At 42.5% G+C, this 18,636-nt stretch overlaps 1 protein-coding gene across 3 annotated transcripts in view; it reads right to left on the bottom strand.

Moving 5' to 3' along the window:
- Positions 1 to 6,338: 6,338 nt before the first annotated feature.
- The window catches only part of ulk2 (unc-51 like autophagy activating kinase 2), a 117,728-nt gene continuing 105,430 nt past the window's right edge, over positions 6,339 to 18,636 (bottom strand). For all 3 annotated transcript variants that reach the window (XM_072243513.1, XM_072243514.1, XM_072243515.1), the window contains 5 exons: positions 17,488 to 17,666; positions 15,440 to 15,558; positions 14,675 to 14,832; positions 12,610 to 12,745; positions 6,339 to 9,326 (listed from right to left, as the gene is read on the bottom strand). In XM_072243513.1, coding sequence (XP_072099614.1) covers positions 9,259 to 9,326; positions 12,610 to 12,745; positions 14,675 to 14,832; positions 15,440 to 15,558; positions 17,488 to 17,666 — 660 coding nt within the window. In that variant the 3' untranslated portion in view covers positions 6,339 to 9,258. The remainder of the gene's footprint in view (positions 9,327 to 12,609; positions 12,746 to 14,674; positions 14,833 to 15,439; positions 15,559 to 17,487; positions 17,667 to 18,636) is intronic.

Here is an 18,636-nt window from a genome sequence, read left to right as displayed (position 1 = left end):
TTTGACAACAATAAACCATCTCTGCTGTCCTAATGGATATGAGCAATCTAAGTGGAGACACAACTGACTGCAGATGCCACAGTCTACACTAGGGGTCCCCAACCTGGGGTCAACAGACTCCTTATTTAATGGTAGGGGTCCATGGGTCCACAGATCTCGATTTTGCAGATGACATAGTCCTGCTCTCTGACCAGATGGAGGAAGCACAGCAGCTACTGACAAAAGTGGAAATTGAGTGCAATAAAGTTGGCCTTCACCTAAACGCTAAAAAGACAGAGTACATGGCGTTTAACTGTGACGAAGGTACTTTCAAGACTGTAGAGAATGATACCATTAAGAAAGTCTTTGACTACAAGTACCTTGGGTCAAGAATGATGAGTTCAGAGGAGGACATAAAGATACAAAAGGTGCTGGCGTGGAGGGCTATGAACGACATGAAGGAAATCTGGAAGTCGAACCTGACCAGAGGGCTTAAAAAGAGGATCTTCATAGCAGTCATAGAGTCCATTCTCACGTACAGATGTGTGATGTGGACACTCACCAAGACTATGCGAAAGTCTCTAGATGGTTGCTATACACGAATGCTCCAGATGGCTCTTGACGTGAGTTGGCAACAGCACATGACGAACATCGAGCTCTATAACGACCTACCGATGCTCACCACTAAAATCGAGGTGAGAAGACTGCAACGAGCGGGGCACTGTCTATGCCACCCCGAGCCACCTGCCAGCCTAGTCATCATATGGGAGCCCAAGCATGGGAGGATGAACCCTGGGCGCCCTCCCAAGACTATGGTCAACACGCTCCTAGAAGACAGCGGCGCAGCTAATGTAGATGAACTGAACACACTGACGAGGGAGAGGAAGAAGTGGAGAGTCCATCATCGTGCCCGACGCCGGCCCCCTAGGCCTGAGTTGACATAGTAGTAGTAGTCGTCCATTGCAAAAGAAAATTTGGGAACTCCTGATTTAGAGCAACAAACAGAAGACTGGAGGAACTCAGCAGGTCGAGCAGTGTCTGTGGGGATTTGGGGGTGGGGTAGGGAAGGGTTGTCGACATTTTGGGCTTGAAACCCAGCATCGGCACAGTCCAGTCGCACTTTCAGGGGAATAGCTAAGTGTTCAGAAGTTTCTATTTCCAGGCAACACTCTGCACATGCCAAGTTAGTAATGGTTAAACATGGCCAGTTGGGTAGGGCCTGCATACGGGTTTATTTAAGGACTGTTAGATAGTTGTTAGTTTGACGCTCAACCCAGCACGGATGGAAAGCATGCAAGGGGCTGGTTGGATTTGAACCTGGACGGATGCCACTACACCACTAACCATCTAACTGGTTGTTACCCTACAACCATCAGGTGCTCGACGTTGGTGTAGTCTTGGGGCGGCGAAGGTCCAATTTCTGTGCTGTGTTGTCCCTAGCGTAAGTGAATGGCAGGAGAATCAGGGTGAGGTGATGGCTATTTGTGCAAGAATAGGAGGGCTATGTTGGAGGGAAGGTTAGATTGATCTTACCTTAGGTTAAAGGGCAATGTTGTCTCTAATTGTTTTTACAGCTAAACAGACCAATCATTGCTCTGAGTTGGTAATTTTTATACGGCCTGAAAAATAAGCGGCACTTTAAATGTTTATTTTTATAATATGCAAACAAACACAAACCACAACTCAACACAAGTAAATGATGTCAAGCAGTCAAAACAACTGACAGGCACAATGGCAAAAGTAAAAGGTGTTGACTAGATGGTGGCAATGTACAATGCGCCGTTGGTTTATTAACAATGAGTTACTGACTTCCATTCTGTGTTTATTATTACAATTTGTAACATCGTTGTAACTTGAAACACTGACAATGTAAATATATTGTAGCTCTAAAACAGCGATTCTTAGCCACGGGTATGTGGATAGATTCCAGAGGGTTCATGAACTTGGATGGAAAAAAAAATTAACATTTTTATTTTCACTAATCTCTAACTGAAATTTAGCATTTCCTTCAATGATGATTGTAGGCAACAAACTGCAGTAGTATTAGCAGTACCTATGACTTTGTCACCAACAGAAATCACAGATATTTTCATGTCACATTACAGTTGTTACAAGTATCTCAAAATATCAACACTACTTTGAAATTACAGTACTTATTTAATACACATATATCACAAATTAGTTTCTTAATATTTTGATATTATCAAAATATTAAGAAACTAATTTGTGATATATGTGTATTTCAATACAAAAGTTTAAGAACGCCAGATCCATATTTGTGTTACATTCGCTATTTAGAAAATTTATGGACTTATTCATTAACATAATTAATTACAGGGTATTTCGCAATTATGTTACACAGATTTTAAAATTATATTAACATTATATAACAGAAAATTCCAGCTGCGTGGCAACAAAAGCTATGTGCACGGGAGCATTTCAGTTACTGTGCGGCCGTGCAGCTCACAGGAAACAGCGTTAAAAGGTCAGCACGTCATTGTAGGCTGAAGTTCTTCTATGTTTGATTTGATTAAATGTGGGGATGGGACCGATGGGAACTCCTCAGAGCTAGTAGGGACTCGATGGGCTATATTGTCTCTTCCTTCGTGAGCGCAACAGTATTTGGTGTTCCTTAACAGGGATGGTGGACAAAATGGAGTGTTGGGACACAGCGGAGCTCAGAAGTCCTTTTCGGGTCACATTGCTTTTGCTAACAAGAACCACCGGGGAGAAACTAATCAACACAGGATTCCTTTCCTCCCTGTGCATTTGAGTGACAAGGACTATTGAATCGGTTCAGAGCAGACATCAAACTGTTGACACTACGTCTACACCAGGGTTTTTGCCCAACAAGTCACTATGGTGGGCCAAACACCACATGTTGACAGAGGGACTGTGGTCTGGGTGGCCTGGTAGCGTAAAGCTTTACGGAATCAGAGTCAGAAGATTGAAGTTCAATTCCCTCCAGAGTCAGTAAGGAGTTTGTATGTTTTCCATGAGACCACATGGGTTGCTTCTGGGTACTCCAGTTTCCTCCCACAGTCTAAAGATGTGCAGGTTAGATTTAGTGAGTACTGGGCATGGTACGCATGGTTAGTCGTTGATGCAAATGACGTATTTCATGAGGTTTCGATGTACATGCGACAAAGCTAATCTTTAATCTTTAAAAAGGAAACACCAAACTACTTGTTAAATAGTAGAGGCAGAATTCAAATGGAGAATTCTGGACAGTAAGAGTGTTTTCACAAGGAACAAAAAAAAGGGAAGTGAGTGTTGGAAAGTAAAATTGACGAGGAAGACTTTTTATTGTTTGTGGGGTGTGGGGACCCATGAGCTGTAATGTGATACAGAAATACTGAATCACAGGGCAAAGGATAAGCCTTTCCCACCACTATGTAAATCACAAGGAGTGGTGTCACAAGAAGGGAACCTCCAACACCGGGGACCCCCACCACCCAGTCCATGCTTTCTGTTCACTACCATCATCAAACAGGAGGTACAGGAGCCTTCTTAGCACACCATCAGTTTCAGAAACTGTTATTACCCTTCAACCATCAGGCTCCTGGACCAGTGCAGATAGCTCACCTCAACACTGCACTGATTCCACAACCTAAGGGCCCCACTTTCATGACTCTACAACACATGTGCTCAGTATTATTTGTTAAATTACTACTTTTTTTTTGTATTTGCACAGTTTGTCTTCTTTTGCACATTGATGGTCTGTCTGTCTTTGTGTGTAGTTTTTCACTGATTCTATTGCATTCTTTGTACCTACTGTGAACGCCTACAAGAAAATGGATCGCAGGGTTGTGTGCGGTGACATGTACTGTTCATGCACTTTGATAATAAAGTTACTTTGAACATTGGGCAATTAAGGTACTGGGCAAGGACCTATGAACTGCAACCCAAAGATTAGCCTAAAGTAAACAACTAGCCTTGGATGGACTTAAAAACACGATTATTTCACTAATATCCTTCAGGAAGGGCAGCAGACTCAATCAACTTGGTGCAGTATGTTTGTAGTATCTAGCTGAGTCCTAATAAGACTCTAAGACCATCAGATAGAGGATTATCATCTTACAGGGCGGGGAAACCTATTTGTTGTAGAAAATAAATCTCCGGCAGGCTGCCCACCACACATTCACAGAGTTCAGTCCACTATAGCCTTCACCTGCGCAGTATGGCAAATTAATGCAATAAAGGCATTAGAAATAGGAACAGAATTCAGGCCATTCAGGCCATCGAGTATTCTCCACCATTCCATCATGGCTGATTTATCATCCCTCAACCTCCATCTCCTGCCTTCTCCACATTAACTTCGATGTCCCTGCTGATCAAGAACCTTATCAACCTCTGCTTTAAATATATCCAATGACTTGGCCTCTACAGCTGTCTGTGGCAATTAATTCCACAGATTCACCACTCTCTGGATGAAGAAATTCCTGCTCATCTCTGTTCTAAATGGATGTCCTTCCGAGGCTGCAGCCTCTAACCCTAGACTCCCCCACTACAGGAAACATTCTCTAGCTGTTGTTTAAGTATGTAATGTAACTCTCAGTTGTGTGGGGCTGATTTGATTGAGGTATACCAAATACCAAGGGGGAGAGAAAGGGTAAATGCAAACAGGATTTTTCCATTGAGTTTGGGTGAGACCAAAACGAGAGGTCATGGGTTAGGGGTGGAAGGTGAAATGTTTATGTGGAACCTTTTCACTCAGAGGGTGGTGAGAGTGTGGAATTGCAGAGACGTTGACTGATCGTTTCCACGGATGCTGCCCGACCTGCTGAGTTCCTCCAGTGTGTTGTGCATGTGGAATCAGCAGCCAGAGGATTCAATTTTATCATTTAAGAGTTTGGATAGGTACATGGATGGGAGGGATTTAAAACCATAAGAGCAGAATTAGGCCATTCAGCCCATCCAGTCTTCTCCTTCATTCCATTATGGGCAATTTATTACCCCCTCTTCAACCCCATTATCCTGCCTTGTACCCGTAATCTTTAATGCCCATACTAATCAAGAAGCTATCAACCTCCACCTTAACTATAACCAGAGAAATGGCCTGCACAGCTGTCTGGCAAAGAATTTCACAGATTCACTATCCTGTGGCTAAAGAAATGTTTCCTCATCTGTTCTAAATGGATGCTCCTCAATTCTGAGGCTGTGCCCTCTGATCCCAGACTGGCCCCACTATAGGAAACATGCTCTCCACATCCTCAATCTAGGCCTTTCAATATTCAATGTTTTGATGAGATTTCCCCTCATTTTCTAAACTCCAGCGAGTGCAAGCCCAGAGCTGAACCCTTTCATTTCATTCTCGTGAACCTCCCCAATATCGGCACTTAGATAGGGGGCCCAGAGTACTCCAAGTGCAGTCTGAACAATGCTGTATATGGAGGGTGAGTGCAGGCCAATGAGACTAGGCAGATAGTTCAGCACAGTCTGGATGGGCCAAAGGGCCTGTATGTCTCTATATGTATTGACCAATGCAAATTGCAGCTCTGTCTGTGCCTCCTCTCCACTACACCCTTTGTTATTCACACTCGTAATTCACAAGAGGATAGGTTCTTCTGGAACGGGAGCACTCGGGTCTGAACTTAATTTCTGCACAGATGGCTTTGTTTCTCAGACGCTGTGTGACAGGCGAATGCAGAATGTTACCAGGTGTTCTCCGCAGAGAAGAGTGCTAGGCAGGAAGCAGCATACCCCTTTGAGGGCATCCACCCTTTCCCCATCCCACACAAATGTTCAGATTTCATGCAACTCTACTGAAATCTACACTGACAAAAGCCTCTGAATAGAGGGATGCCCCTTTTGATCAAAGGTGAGGGGCAATTTCTTTAGCCGGGGTGGTGGATCTGTGGAACTTATTTATATAACGCAGAATAGGCCCTTCCAGCCCTTTGAGCCGAGCTGCCCAGCAACCCGATTTAACCCGAGTCTAACCATGGGACAAGTTACAATGACCAATTAACCTACCAACCAGTACTCCTTTAGACTGTGGGAGGAAACCGGATCACCCGGAGGAAACCCACGCGGTCACGGGGAGAATGTACAAACTCCTTACAGGCCATTGCCACAGGCAGCTGAGGAGGCCAAGTTATCTGGTATATTTAAAACGGAGGTGGATAGGTAAATGATTAGTTAGGATATCAAAGGTTATGGGAAAAAGACAGGAGAATGGGTTGAGAGGGAAAATAAATCAGCCATCATGGAATGGTGGAGCAGACATGATGGGCCAAAATGGCCTAATTCTACTCCTATGAAAATGTGCCCTCTGAATCGAGAAATATATGGTGTCAAGCCAGTAAAATGTAACTAGAACACTCACTGCTCAAAGTAAATCAATATAAGTCAACCTATTAATATTCCAGGTCAATTTTATTTCTGCCTTTTAATGTACATCTATACAGGCCATATTAAAAAGGCTGCTACATAACAAATGACTGTCTGCAACCTGATTTCTTAAAGAGTATGCATGCTGTTATACACAATGAGAGGTAGAAACACTATTAAAGATCTAATAGTACAAATATTTTATAAATAAAAAGTCTTCAAAATTAATGGAATCGCTTACAGATAAATAAATGTACACATTGGTTACTTTTCATAATATAAAGTGTGTGTGTGGGGGGAGGGAATGAAATGGATGACAAGCTTCATAAACAAGCCAAATTCATTGCTACATTGGAAATATTTCCACAAACTGTCTCTGGGAAATTAAACATGATTGTTAATGTTTAATATTCAAGTACTTGAGCAGCTGAGAAACATTTTAAAAAAATGGAGAACAAAAATGCCCAAGGGTGGAAAAAATATTGAAAAGCTCTGGAACAGAATGTTGGAGAGGTTGTTCTGCGTGCAGTAGTGAATGCTGTTTCTGGTCTGTTGGGGCAGTTAAACAACGGTATACATTCAGTGGTCACTTTTTATTAGGTACACTTGAACATCTGCCTGCTAACGCAAATATCTGATCAGCTAATCACATGGCAGCAATTCAATGTAGAATAGCAAGCTGACATAGTCAAGAGGTTCAGCTGTTGTTCAGACCAAACATCAGAATGGGGAAGAAATGTGATCCAAGTGATTTTTATCGTGGAATGATTGTTGGTGCCAGATGGGGTGGTTTGAGTATCTCAGAAACTGCTGATCTCTTGGGATTTTCAGGCACAACAATCTCTAGAGTTTACAGAGAACAGTGTGAAAAACAAAACAAAACAAAAAAAAATCCAGTGAGCGGCAGTTCTGTGGGTGAAAACGCCTTGTTAATGAGGGAGGTCAGAGGAGAATGGCCAGACTGGTTCAAGCTGACAAGATGGTGTTACAACAGCGGTGTACGTTAGAGTATCTCTGAACTCACAACACATCGAACTTCTCAGTGATTGGGCTACAGCAGCAGCAGACCACACCAGGGTCCACAGGAGCGGAGCGGGAGTGGAACTCGGTGTGGTATTCTGCTGCTGCGTTTGGGTACAGCACTGTACCTAACAAAGTGGCCACTGAGTCTACAAATCACCAAGAACCCAATTTCAAAAGGTAAGAGTTGATGCACGGGGGAAAGTGAAGAAACAGAATAGTTGAACACTTCCCATTCCCAACCTGAGAATCACATATCATGAAAGTCTATTCCTTTCCTAAGCTACTATTTAAAGAAATAAAATTTATAATCACTACTCTTAGAAACTTCTTCTGTAAGTTACATTAGCTAGCTCAAGCTGTAGTCCTCCACACAGCTACCCAAGACTGATCCTGATTCATCCTGACTCAATCACACATAATACAGAGATGATTGTGCTTGTTGGATTGGTTACCAGAGTCGCAATACTTTTTTCCACCCCTGAAAATACCCAAGGATTATGTTAGTCTGTACAATAGGTTCTCAATCTACAGGAAAAATGCTTATCTACATAATACTGTCTGCAGAAACAGCATCATCAGCATTATTAGGCCCAATGGCACAGTCACACTTATCACATGCATAACATAAAGACAGCCAAAAATATTGTTTAAAAGTCAGCAATCAATGGCAAAATAAGAGGAAAAATACTAGTTTCATTATATACAGATAGTTGCTCTATATGAACTACTCAAGTATTTAATATGTAAAAAAAATGGAAAGGCTTGTAATAATACAGGCTATTTTTTTTTTTTGCAGTCTTTTGCGTTGAAGTGTCAAGCACTCTGTGCTTTTGGCTCCAAAGCAAATGTTAAAATGTCCTCTGTTGAATGCCTTTGGAGCTTATACTACCGGGATGGTTTACTCTTTTCCATTACTGTTCATGAACTCTTCTCCATTCCTTTTAAGATGCTCCATTCTGTGAGGAGTTCTGCATAATGTTATGAAAGGTCCATAGTAGTGCAATCAGAAGTGGTTGTCTATAGGAGCACAGTCTTCGCCGTTTCAGAAACTCCTGCTCAGGGAGCTACACAAAAAAATAAAATCAAGGAAGTCCCCTCTCTCCAGTCCATCCAGTGTGGCATCTGGTTTGCAGTTTATGTGATGGGGTGGGCTACTCCTTCTCTTACTGTCCTTTTGTTAACTTCTCAGTCACATAAAGTGCTCTTCTCCATCATCAGTTTGTGGGTGGAGGTGAATTTGATGAAACATCTGAAGACACAAGGCACCGCGTGCCTCTGAATGGCTGTGCAAGGATCGTGGTAACACATACAAATTCCGTAAGTAACATCTATTCACTTATCACACCATTAGTGTCTCTTATAAAAAGCTAATATAGTTTCAGTGACAGGAGTCCAATCTGTCAGCGTGACCCATGCACAACAGACAGGGCACAAGGTTCCTTTGTAAACCTTGTTGTTTATTCTGAACACACTTCTCCAAGTACCCCTCGAGTTTGCGAAGAACGTGGAGTACAGGTTTCAGCTTCATTCCTGTGCTTTTCTTAACAAATTCCAGCAATCGGATGGCTTTGGCAGCCAGAAGCAGTCACTGCTCCACACGTTACCTCTTTAAGGTAAACTGAAATGAAAGAATATGCTACATGTCTGAGAGGGCTTTCAGAAGTATTAATCTGTATTTATACATATATTTCCTTTCTCTTGAAACAGGAACTCCTCTTTGGTAACTCTTCTAAAACAAAAATTGATCGTTCTTCACCTGGTGGGTTGGCATAGGCAGTGGAGAACAAGACAAACCCAGCATGGACCGTTTTCCAAATAACGGGTGGGTGGGTTGTTGGGAGCAGGGTTGGGGAAAAAGGCAACTCCAAGATTCTAGGAGAGGCGGTGGTCCCTGCGTTGTTGCATGTGGTCCATTCCGGAAGGCTAGTTGTCGTACAAAGCCACTGTGGTATGACACAGAGCTGAGAGTCTGCGCTCAATGTTGGCTTTGTCTGCAAAACAAACATACATTTTTATTTCAACATTAATTTTTCCAGCAGGTCTATCTCCACATACAACTCTAATTCATGCAAAACTGGTTATATTTTTTCTCAACACGAAGGACTCATCAATCTCCCTGTCCATTCAGGGCTGCACTTTCTCCAAAGCATACCTCAGCTGTGTTACCCAAGTACTCCCAGCTGACACAAACTCACAACCCAGTTTTACAAAATTTAACATGTTTCCTATAGATCTATAATATCACACGGCAGACTAGAAGGAAGGCACTGTCATCGCCGATAACCGGACTCAGAAGACAAGCACAGCCCCTGTCACCCACACTGTTCTGAAACCAGGACAGAAAAATACTATTTTTATACAGAATTGGCCTATTAGTTACAGATATTGACCATATGGTAAACTGTGGAGTGCTTATGTGCAAGATCAATCGCCATTCATAATAGAGGTATTAAAAGTCAATAGAAATGACAAGCAGACAACTGATGATACTTTGAAGTTAATAAAGTAACTGTCTCTTAGAGTTCGGTGTGTTTCATATCGTTCTGCTATATTTCCTATCTTGTCTGTCCCCTGCATCCCCTCAATAAGCACAAGATGCCAGAGGAACTCAGCAGGCCAGGCAGCATCCATGGAGAAGAGTAATCAGTCATCAGTCATCGTTTCAGGCCAAGACCCTTCAGCAGGACTTATCTCTACTGTATAAAGGGAAGTTATGTTCTTCAAAGACCTTTCTGGGAAAGGTCTCATCTCAGAGGCCCCACTTGCCTGGGTTGATGCCACACTACTACAGACATCTTGCCTATCTCATCTGCAGTAAGCAGAAGTGGCTTTGGCCGGTTTCACTTGTCTGGGATGACTACACACCTCAGCAGTCATCTTTGCCTGGATGTTGTCTTTAACCCTTGCTTTACTGCAAGTCCCACTGTGCAGCTGTTAGTAGATTTAAAAAAAAACATGGGATGGACTAGATGGACAAAATACACCATCCTGGACTTTGTTTATCCCACTGATTCATTCCAACTGCTTGGAAGGAGGAATGGCCGACAGGCAGGAGGCAGTGAGTGGGAATAAAAGGGGCCTTTTCTGCTTGGCTGCCAGTGACTAGTGGTGTTCCTCAGGGATCAGTATTGGGACCGCTACTTTTCACATTGTTTGTCAATGATTTGGCTAATGTGGCAAAGTTTGCAGATGATATGAAGATAGGTGGAGGGGTAGGTAGTGCCGAGGAAGCAATGCAATTGCAGCAGGACTTAGACAAATTGGAAGAATGGGCAAACAAGTGGCAGATATAAAAAAGTATTGGGAAATGTACAATAATGCACTTTGGTAAAATAAATTATCTAAATGGGGAGAAGGTTCAAACATCAGAGGTGCAGGGGGATTTAGGAGTCATCGTGCAAGACACCCAATTGGTTAATTTACAGTTTGATTCTGTGGTAAAAAAGGCAAATGTAATGTTGGCATTTATTTCAAGGGGAATAGAATACAAAAGCAAGGAGATAATGCTGAGGCTTTGTAAGACTCTAGTCAGGCTGCAATTGGAGTATTGTCAACAGTTTAGGGCCCCATATCTCAGATAGGATGTGTTGTGATTGGAAGGAGTCCAAAGGAGGTTCATGAGGATGATTCTGGGAATGGGTGGCGGTGGGGTGGAGGTTGGTGGGTTAACATATGAGGAGCGTTTGGCAGCTTTGGGCCTGTACTCACTGGAATTTAGAAGAATATGGAGGCGGGGGGTGATTCTCATTGAAACCTACCAAACGTTGAAAGGACTGGATAGGGTGGATGTGGAGAGGATGTTTCCTATGATGGGGGTATCCAGAACTAGAAGGCACAGCCTCAAAAATTGAGGGGTAGCCTTTTAGAACAAAGGTAAGGAGGAATTTTTTTTTTGCCAGAGAGTAGTAAATCTGTGGAATGCTCTGTCACAGACTGCGATGGAGGCCAAGTCCGTGGGTATATTTAAGATGGAAATTGGTAGTTTCCTGATCGGTTCAGGCGTCAAAGGATATGGCGAGAAGGCAGGAATATGGGTTTGACTGGGATCTGGGATCAGCCATGATGGAATGGCGGAGCAGACTTGAATGGCTGAATGGCCTGATTCTGCTCCCATGTCTCATGGTCTAAGTGCTGAGGGCAGCCTCCTTTCGGCTGTCACTTTTGAGAGAGTAAAAGATACTGCACCAAATTGAATTTATAGCTTATTTACAGTTGATAGGGTTGTTAAGGTGTACAGTGTGTTGGCTTTCATTTATTGAAAGATTTAATTCAAGGGCCACGGTTGAATGTTGCACCTCTACAAAATGCTGGTTAGACCACACTTGGGAGTATTGTGTTCAGTTCTGATCACCTCATTTTAGAAAGGCTGTAGGAGTTTTAGAGATTGTGCAGAGGACACTGCCTGGGCTAGAGAGCATGTTTTGAGGATAGGTTGAGTGAACTAGGGTTTCTCTCTTTGGAGCAAAGAAGGATGAGAAGTGACTTGATAAAGGTGTACAAAATGATAAGAGGCACAGATTGAGTGGATAGACAGAGACTTTTTCCCCAGGGTGGAAATGGCTAATACAAGAGGGGCATAATTTTAAGGTGATCAAGGGGATGCCAGAGGTAAGTTTTTTTTAGCACTGGTAAAGGAGGGAGTGTTCAAACAAGATAGTAGAGGCAGATACATTTGAGGCTTTTAAGAAACTCTTAGATAGGCACATGGATGATAGAAAAATGGAGGACTATGTAACTAAACTACATAAATTAACCCAGTATAACCTGGGGTCAAATCTGTCTGACGTGGTGCGGCTGCTCATTAACTAAAAACTAGGAGCAGCAAGGTACCATGGCAGTTAGCGTAACTCTTTACGATGCCAGCATTCAATTCCTCTGCTGTCTGTAAGGAGTTTGTATGTTCTCCCCGTGACCGTGTGGGTTTCGTCCGGGCGTTCGGTTTCCTCACATTCTAAAGACACAAGGGTTAGGGTGGTAAGTTGTGGACATGCTGTTCTGGTGCTGGAAATGTGGTGCCTCCAGCACGTGTTTGGATTGAGCTGGTCATCGATAAAAAACACATTAATTATATGCTTTGTTGTACCAGTGACAAATAAAGCTAATCTTTAAAAACTGCAGAATTAACCTTTTAAGAGTAAGAATTGACTTAAGAGTGGTGGAGTGTACAGCATGGCAAGTACACGTCAGCCATGTCTTATAACAGAGAGGAACTTGCACTCAGCTGCCATGCAGTTTCAGAACTTGTTTTTAATTGAGCCAACTTTTTGTTCTTACATTTCAAGATGTTGTCAATATCTGCAGGATCTTGTAGTGTCTTTGTCAAGCCTTCCAACAGCAATGCTGCTTTATGGTACCGGTATGTAATGTCTTCTGTTTGCTGGAACATTTCGTCCAATGCTGCTGACTGCACCTAGAGTTGCAACAGAGACAGAGCTGACAACTCGACTGTTTAGTGCACTGTACTAACCCAATACTGTGCCTGTATAGCAGAGCAGATATTGCCATTAGAGATACAAGCTGTTATTGAAAAAGCAAGGGTGTGGGATAAAACAGAATGGAAGTATGACTGGCTGAATGTTATTATATGGTGTCATTCTATTTAGAATTACATTATTGCTTCCAAAGTGTACAGAGACATACTTTCAGTGGCCACTTTAGTAGGTACAGGAGTGGAACCCATTATGGTCTTTTGCCACTGTAATCCATCCACTTCAGAGTTCGATGTGTTGTGCGTTCAGAGATGCTCTTCTGCACACTAATGCTGTAATGCATGGTTATTGCGTTACTGGCACCTTCCTGTTTGTGTGTCTGTCTAAATGCCTCTTAGATATTGCTATCATTATCTACTTTTACCACCTATATGTTGCAAGGTCCTACCACTCTGTGGAAAACCCTCTCGTAAATCTCCTTTAATCTTTAAACATGTTCCCCTCACCCCTCACCTTAAAGTTATATCCTCAACTACTTTACATATCTACCCCGGGGGGAAAAAACTGACTCTATACTCTCAGAATTTTATGTACTTCTATCAGGTACATCCTTCAGCCTCTGACAATGCTATGTTAAAAAGAAAATTGAGACAAAATTTTAAAACATAACCCCAAATTGCTAGCCTTCTAATGCTATTGTAATACACAAGATGGCATTAGTGACCAACACGACCAACAGCGACATCCTGCTGACTGCTCACAAAACTACTACGTCTTCCTTTAAATTTGTTTCTTCTCCTGAGCTGCAATCAATTGCACTCTGTAATTTCCATTTTGTTGATGTGTTTTTGGGCTGACTAAGCATTCTGGCAGTTTTACTACCTCCTGGGGAATTTGGTGAGGTTGGGAGCGGAGTGTGGGACCATCATTTCTCAATGGCAGAAGAAGATCCCACGGCTGGCTCCATTACTCCTTGCCGATTAAAATGCCCAGCAAGATTGAAATTGACAAGGACGAGAGCAGAAGACAAGAGGGTGTTCAGCACCGCCTACCTGCGTTTGACCGGTCTCCATCTCGCTGCTTTTGGAGGAGGGTGCAGGTCTTGGTGGCATGGGTCTTGTCTGTGGGACTCTTTCTTGGGGGACTCTGTGCAACGTGCTTTTCAGTTGTGGACTTGTTTTTGGAGGACTCTGAGGTTCATGTTCCATGTGCTTCTGGTTACTCTTTTTGCTAAAGGCGCGATTTGAACGCGGCACTAGGTGTGGACTGGCTCTGCGGCTGAGCCCTGTAGTCAATGATACAGCGCTAAACCGAACTGACTTAGCGGCTGTCATGCCTGGCCCATTTCAGGGTCTCTGCGGCGTGAGGTTTAATATTCCGTATGTTATTTGCCTGCTTTTTGCTGTTTGCATGATTTGGTCTTTTTTTTTGTGCGTTGAGTGTTTGATGTTTTCTCTGAACGGGTTCCACGGTGTTTCTCTGTTTCGTGGCTGCCCGCGGAAGGACGAATCTCAGGGTTGTAAACTGTATACTTTCGTATTAAGTGTACTTTGAAACTATTCACCTGATAACTGTATGCATCAGTTCCCCACGCCTGATTCTTGGAGTATCATAAGTCACTGAGAACAGATTAACTGGGACATTTAAGAAAATCTTAGGGACATAGATCATAGATGAAAGCTATATAGGAGGAAAGGGTTAGACTGGTATGAGGGTAGGTTACACGACCAGTGCGACACTGTATGCTGAAGGACCTGAACTGAACTGTACTGCACTGTTCTATGTTTGCATCATCCAATTCTTCATTATCCTTATTTATCACATCACTTGTTATAAAAATCAAATCATTCTTCCCTCTGTCAGAAAAACACTTGGCAACAGAGTGGGTAGGAATAACACATGACAATTACCATTTCTACGGCGTAGCTGTAGATCAGTTTCTCTGCAGTGACACTGTTGATTTCATCCACAAACCTCTGCTTGTCGGAGAAGAAGCGATTCAATTTCTCAGTAAGTTTCTTGCAAAACGAGATGCAACACTTGTAACGTTCATTCAGATTTTTAACAACTGTCCAAGAAAACACAGGAGGTGAATAGTGGATCACATTATACTAACTTCAGCCAACAAAAACATTTCTTTCTAATTTTAAGCCCCTGTCATTATTACTGTATACAACAATCTATCTATGCACACAACAGTAGTCCAATAAACAGCTTTGATATTAACGCTTGGCTTTAACGTAACCCATAAATCAGCATTGTACAACGTTTTGCTCTCTGCCTCTCCTGCAGAAAGCTGTACAGTGGGAATTAACATTTTTTTCTGCTTCAGTGGCAAATGCAAGTAGAGCAAGGTCAGGTGAACCACAAGGGACTGAATATGAAGCTTGTGTTATGCTTCATTTTCTGAAACCCATAGCGTACCAGTTGAGTAAACGACAACAGAACTGAGGGAAGATATTAAATTGCAAAGCACCAAGTTAGAGGAGGAGAAATTAGAAACCTTTCCCATTTAAGAATAAATTTGGCTTTTGACTTAAATTTTGTCCTTACTCGACAAGCCCACTCCACCCTATTGAAACAGTTCCTTTTCCTTCTGGGAACTTAAAATAAAGAATTAAAAACATGTCAATGATCCAATGCATTGAATTTTCATACTAAGTGCCACCAAATACCTTGCTTAACTGCCGTGGATGGGATCAGCTTGCCTGATTTAACCCGGTCTTTGGCAAGGTGCAAAGATGATGCCAGAAGTTGTGCTCCTTTCATGTATAGCACCAGCTGCTCCACTTGTCTGCAGAATAAACAGCGTTAACTTAAATGTAACATTCAACCAACCCGCAAATAACTTCAGGAACCTTCAACTCCTTAGAAAAGTTACACTTTAGTCCTTACTGACAACAGACTGCAGTAATCTGCTTTTTATACCAATTTCAAATGAACAATAGGATAGAGCCACTATGTTTTAATATTTACCAATTAGTTAGAGTGACAAATCCAAAAGAAATATCTCTGCTAGTTGTTCCTTAAGGTTGTTATAGCCGGGGGTGGTAGTGGCATGAGTTCCGACTACCTATTAAATGCTCCCAATGGCGTGCATCTCAAATAACTTCTGACCACCAGGTCCAACTCCAGGCCTTCATGTGTGGCTTAGCTAATAAGCCCAGCAGAACCATTTCTACTGTCAGGAGAAGTGACAAACACAAGTTATTGATGCTATAAAACCAGCCACTTCAGGGAAAATGGGGCTTGTCAGCTGTGGTTGGCAACATCTCGCAGGAAAGCTCTGAACCCCAAGTTCCGCTGTCTTGTGGCTATACCCACTCATGGGGAAGGTTCGGGAGTAAACCCCGAGGAAAAATCCAGAGTTGGAATCCCTAAGGCAGTCCTGCATTGAGTTCAATGTTGTCTGGAAATTCCTGGTGTAAAACTGTATCAGTCTCTGCTATTTCTTTTGATTTATCAGCAGCGTGGAGAGGGGTAGTCTGTTGCACGGGCAACAGCTTGTTCTCCATATCACACTGCCCGGCTTGCGTATCCACTGCGACATCTAGGACACAATAACCACGGTGGACCTGCCCAAAGTAGGTCCTCATTTAGATAGGGAATGTTGCACTAAACAGAAGCTTAAGGGTGTTTTTATGTTTTTAAGAAGACAAGTATTTCAATTACTATCGTGTTACTTCATAGGAAGAAAGTAGTTCATGTTTACATAGTTACAGAGCACGGCAAAAGGCCTTTCAGCTCTACCCATCTATTCGAACCAAGATGCCCATTTCAACTGCATTTGTCTCATTTCACTCCAAACCAGGGGTTCCCAACCTTTTTTATGCCACGGACCATAACATTCAGCAAGGAGTTCGCAGACTACAGGCTGGGAACTCCTGCCCTAAACTTCCTAACCATTAACAGCCTCTTCCCCTCCGCCATTAGATTTCTGAATGGACAATGAACACCACCTCACTATTTTTGCTCTCTTTTTACACAACTTATTTCATTATTTTTAATGTATATTACAATTTATAGTTTTTAATGCATTGCACTGTACTGCTGCTGCAAAACAACAAATTTCACGGCGTCAGTGATATTAAATCCGATTCTGATACATGTCTAAATGTCTTTAAATGTTGATATTAATGTCTTTTATAAAAATAAATTTATAGCACTTAATTCAATCTATAGACTGAAGACACAGGAGCAGAGTCAGGCTATTCGGCCCATCGAGCTTGCTCCACCATTTGATCATGGCTGATCCATTTCCCTCTTAATTCCGTTCACCTGCCATCTCCCCATAATCTTTCACGCCCGACTCATAAAGAACCTATTAACCTCCGCCCTAATCACACCCAATGACCTGGCCTCCACAGCTGCCTGCGGCAATGAATTCCACATTACCCTCCAGCTAAAGAAATTCCTCCTCATCTCTGTTCTAAATGGACGTCCCTCTATTCTGAGGCTGTGCCCGCTAGTCCTAGACTCTCCCACTATGGGAAACATCCTCTCCACACCCGCTCTATTGAGGCCTTTGACACTTCAAGGAAACCATCTAAATTCCAGTGAGTACAGGTCCAGAGCCACCAGGCACTCCTCATGTGACAAGCCTTTCATTCCTGGAATCATTCTTGTGAATCTCCTTTTAACCCTCTCCAATGTCAGAATTCAATACAATATAATTTTAAAAGCAGTTCTGGACAAGGAGATTTGCAATGATGCAAATACTAACCCCCACTCTTTGCTGAGGCGGCTGATCTGGTCAACCACGATGCTCTCCTGGATTTGGTACAGAGAGGCAGCAGAGGTCCCCAGGTCTAAGCTACCTCCTTTCGTTGCTGCAATGTCCATAATGCACTCTGCAAACGTCAGCATCGTATTCAGATGGCGTAACGTATCCGTATGCTCTCTCTGTTAATCAAAGCACAAAAGGAAAAGTTACTTTAGTTTCTAATTTTTATTGAAAACAATTCCAGACAAAAGAAATCAATAATAGTGCATCAACTTCACTTTAATACGTCATTATAAAAGACTTTAGATCTGAACTAAAGTTATATTGGAGATAATCATATGTTAAGAGTCACAGAGAAACACAGCACAGAAACAGACCCTTCGACCCATCTAGTCCATGCCAAACCATTTAAACTGCCTACCCCCATCAACCTGCACCAGGACCGTAGCCCTCCATACCCCTACCATCCATGTATCTTAGAGTGCTGCCTCTCAGTACGTAGTTATAAACACAGTTTTGACTTTAAACTATTTGGATTTAGATTTATAAAATAAAATAAACAGAGTATTTTAAAATGACCATCTGTATAGTTAACAAAAGGCAAAGAAGTGGGGGGGGGGGTTGGTTCTGATTTGGAGGTAGTTTGCACTGTGCAGTCAGAGGAAATTGTGCCTGTTACCTATAGAACCAACATACGTAAGTGACACCCATTTTAAACAGGAAATACGTGCCAAGAACAGAACAAAAATGCAATTTCTCATATTGGAACAACAATCAACAGAACAGTTTTATTTTGATGCGTTTTCACTGCCCCCAGAAGTCATTAAGAAACAGTGTAAGTGATAAGGGGTATGGTCCACTATTTTCAGGAAGATTTCAACTTTCTGAAATAAGACACAGTTGGTTTGTTTACACTTCAGCTGTTCTTTATCCTCGTGGGACTGGAACGATGCAGCAGCTGCCGACGTTCCACACGGTGCATGTAATCAAAGCCCCAGGATTGGAGCATGCTCAGCAAACTCAGCAAGAGACCTACTGTTCCTGTCATACAAACCATCTGAGTCGCGTCAGAATTTAATTGTATGGTCACCTCCATTATTCAATGAAACAGAAACTTTAACACACACAAAATGTTGGAGGAACTCAGTA

This window comes from Mobula birostris, chromosome 25, assembly GCF_030028105.1.
Source record: "Mobula birostris isolate sMobBir1 chromosome 25, sMobBir1.hap1, whole genome shotgun sequence".
NCBI classification, from domain to species: Eukaryota; Metazoa; Chordata; class Chondrichthyes; order Myliobatiformes; family Myliobatidae; genus Mobula; species Mobula birostris.
Note: the sequence above shows the minus strand (reverse complement) of the source record. Positions and strands in the feature narration are given on the sequence as shown.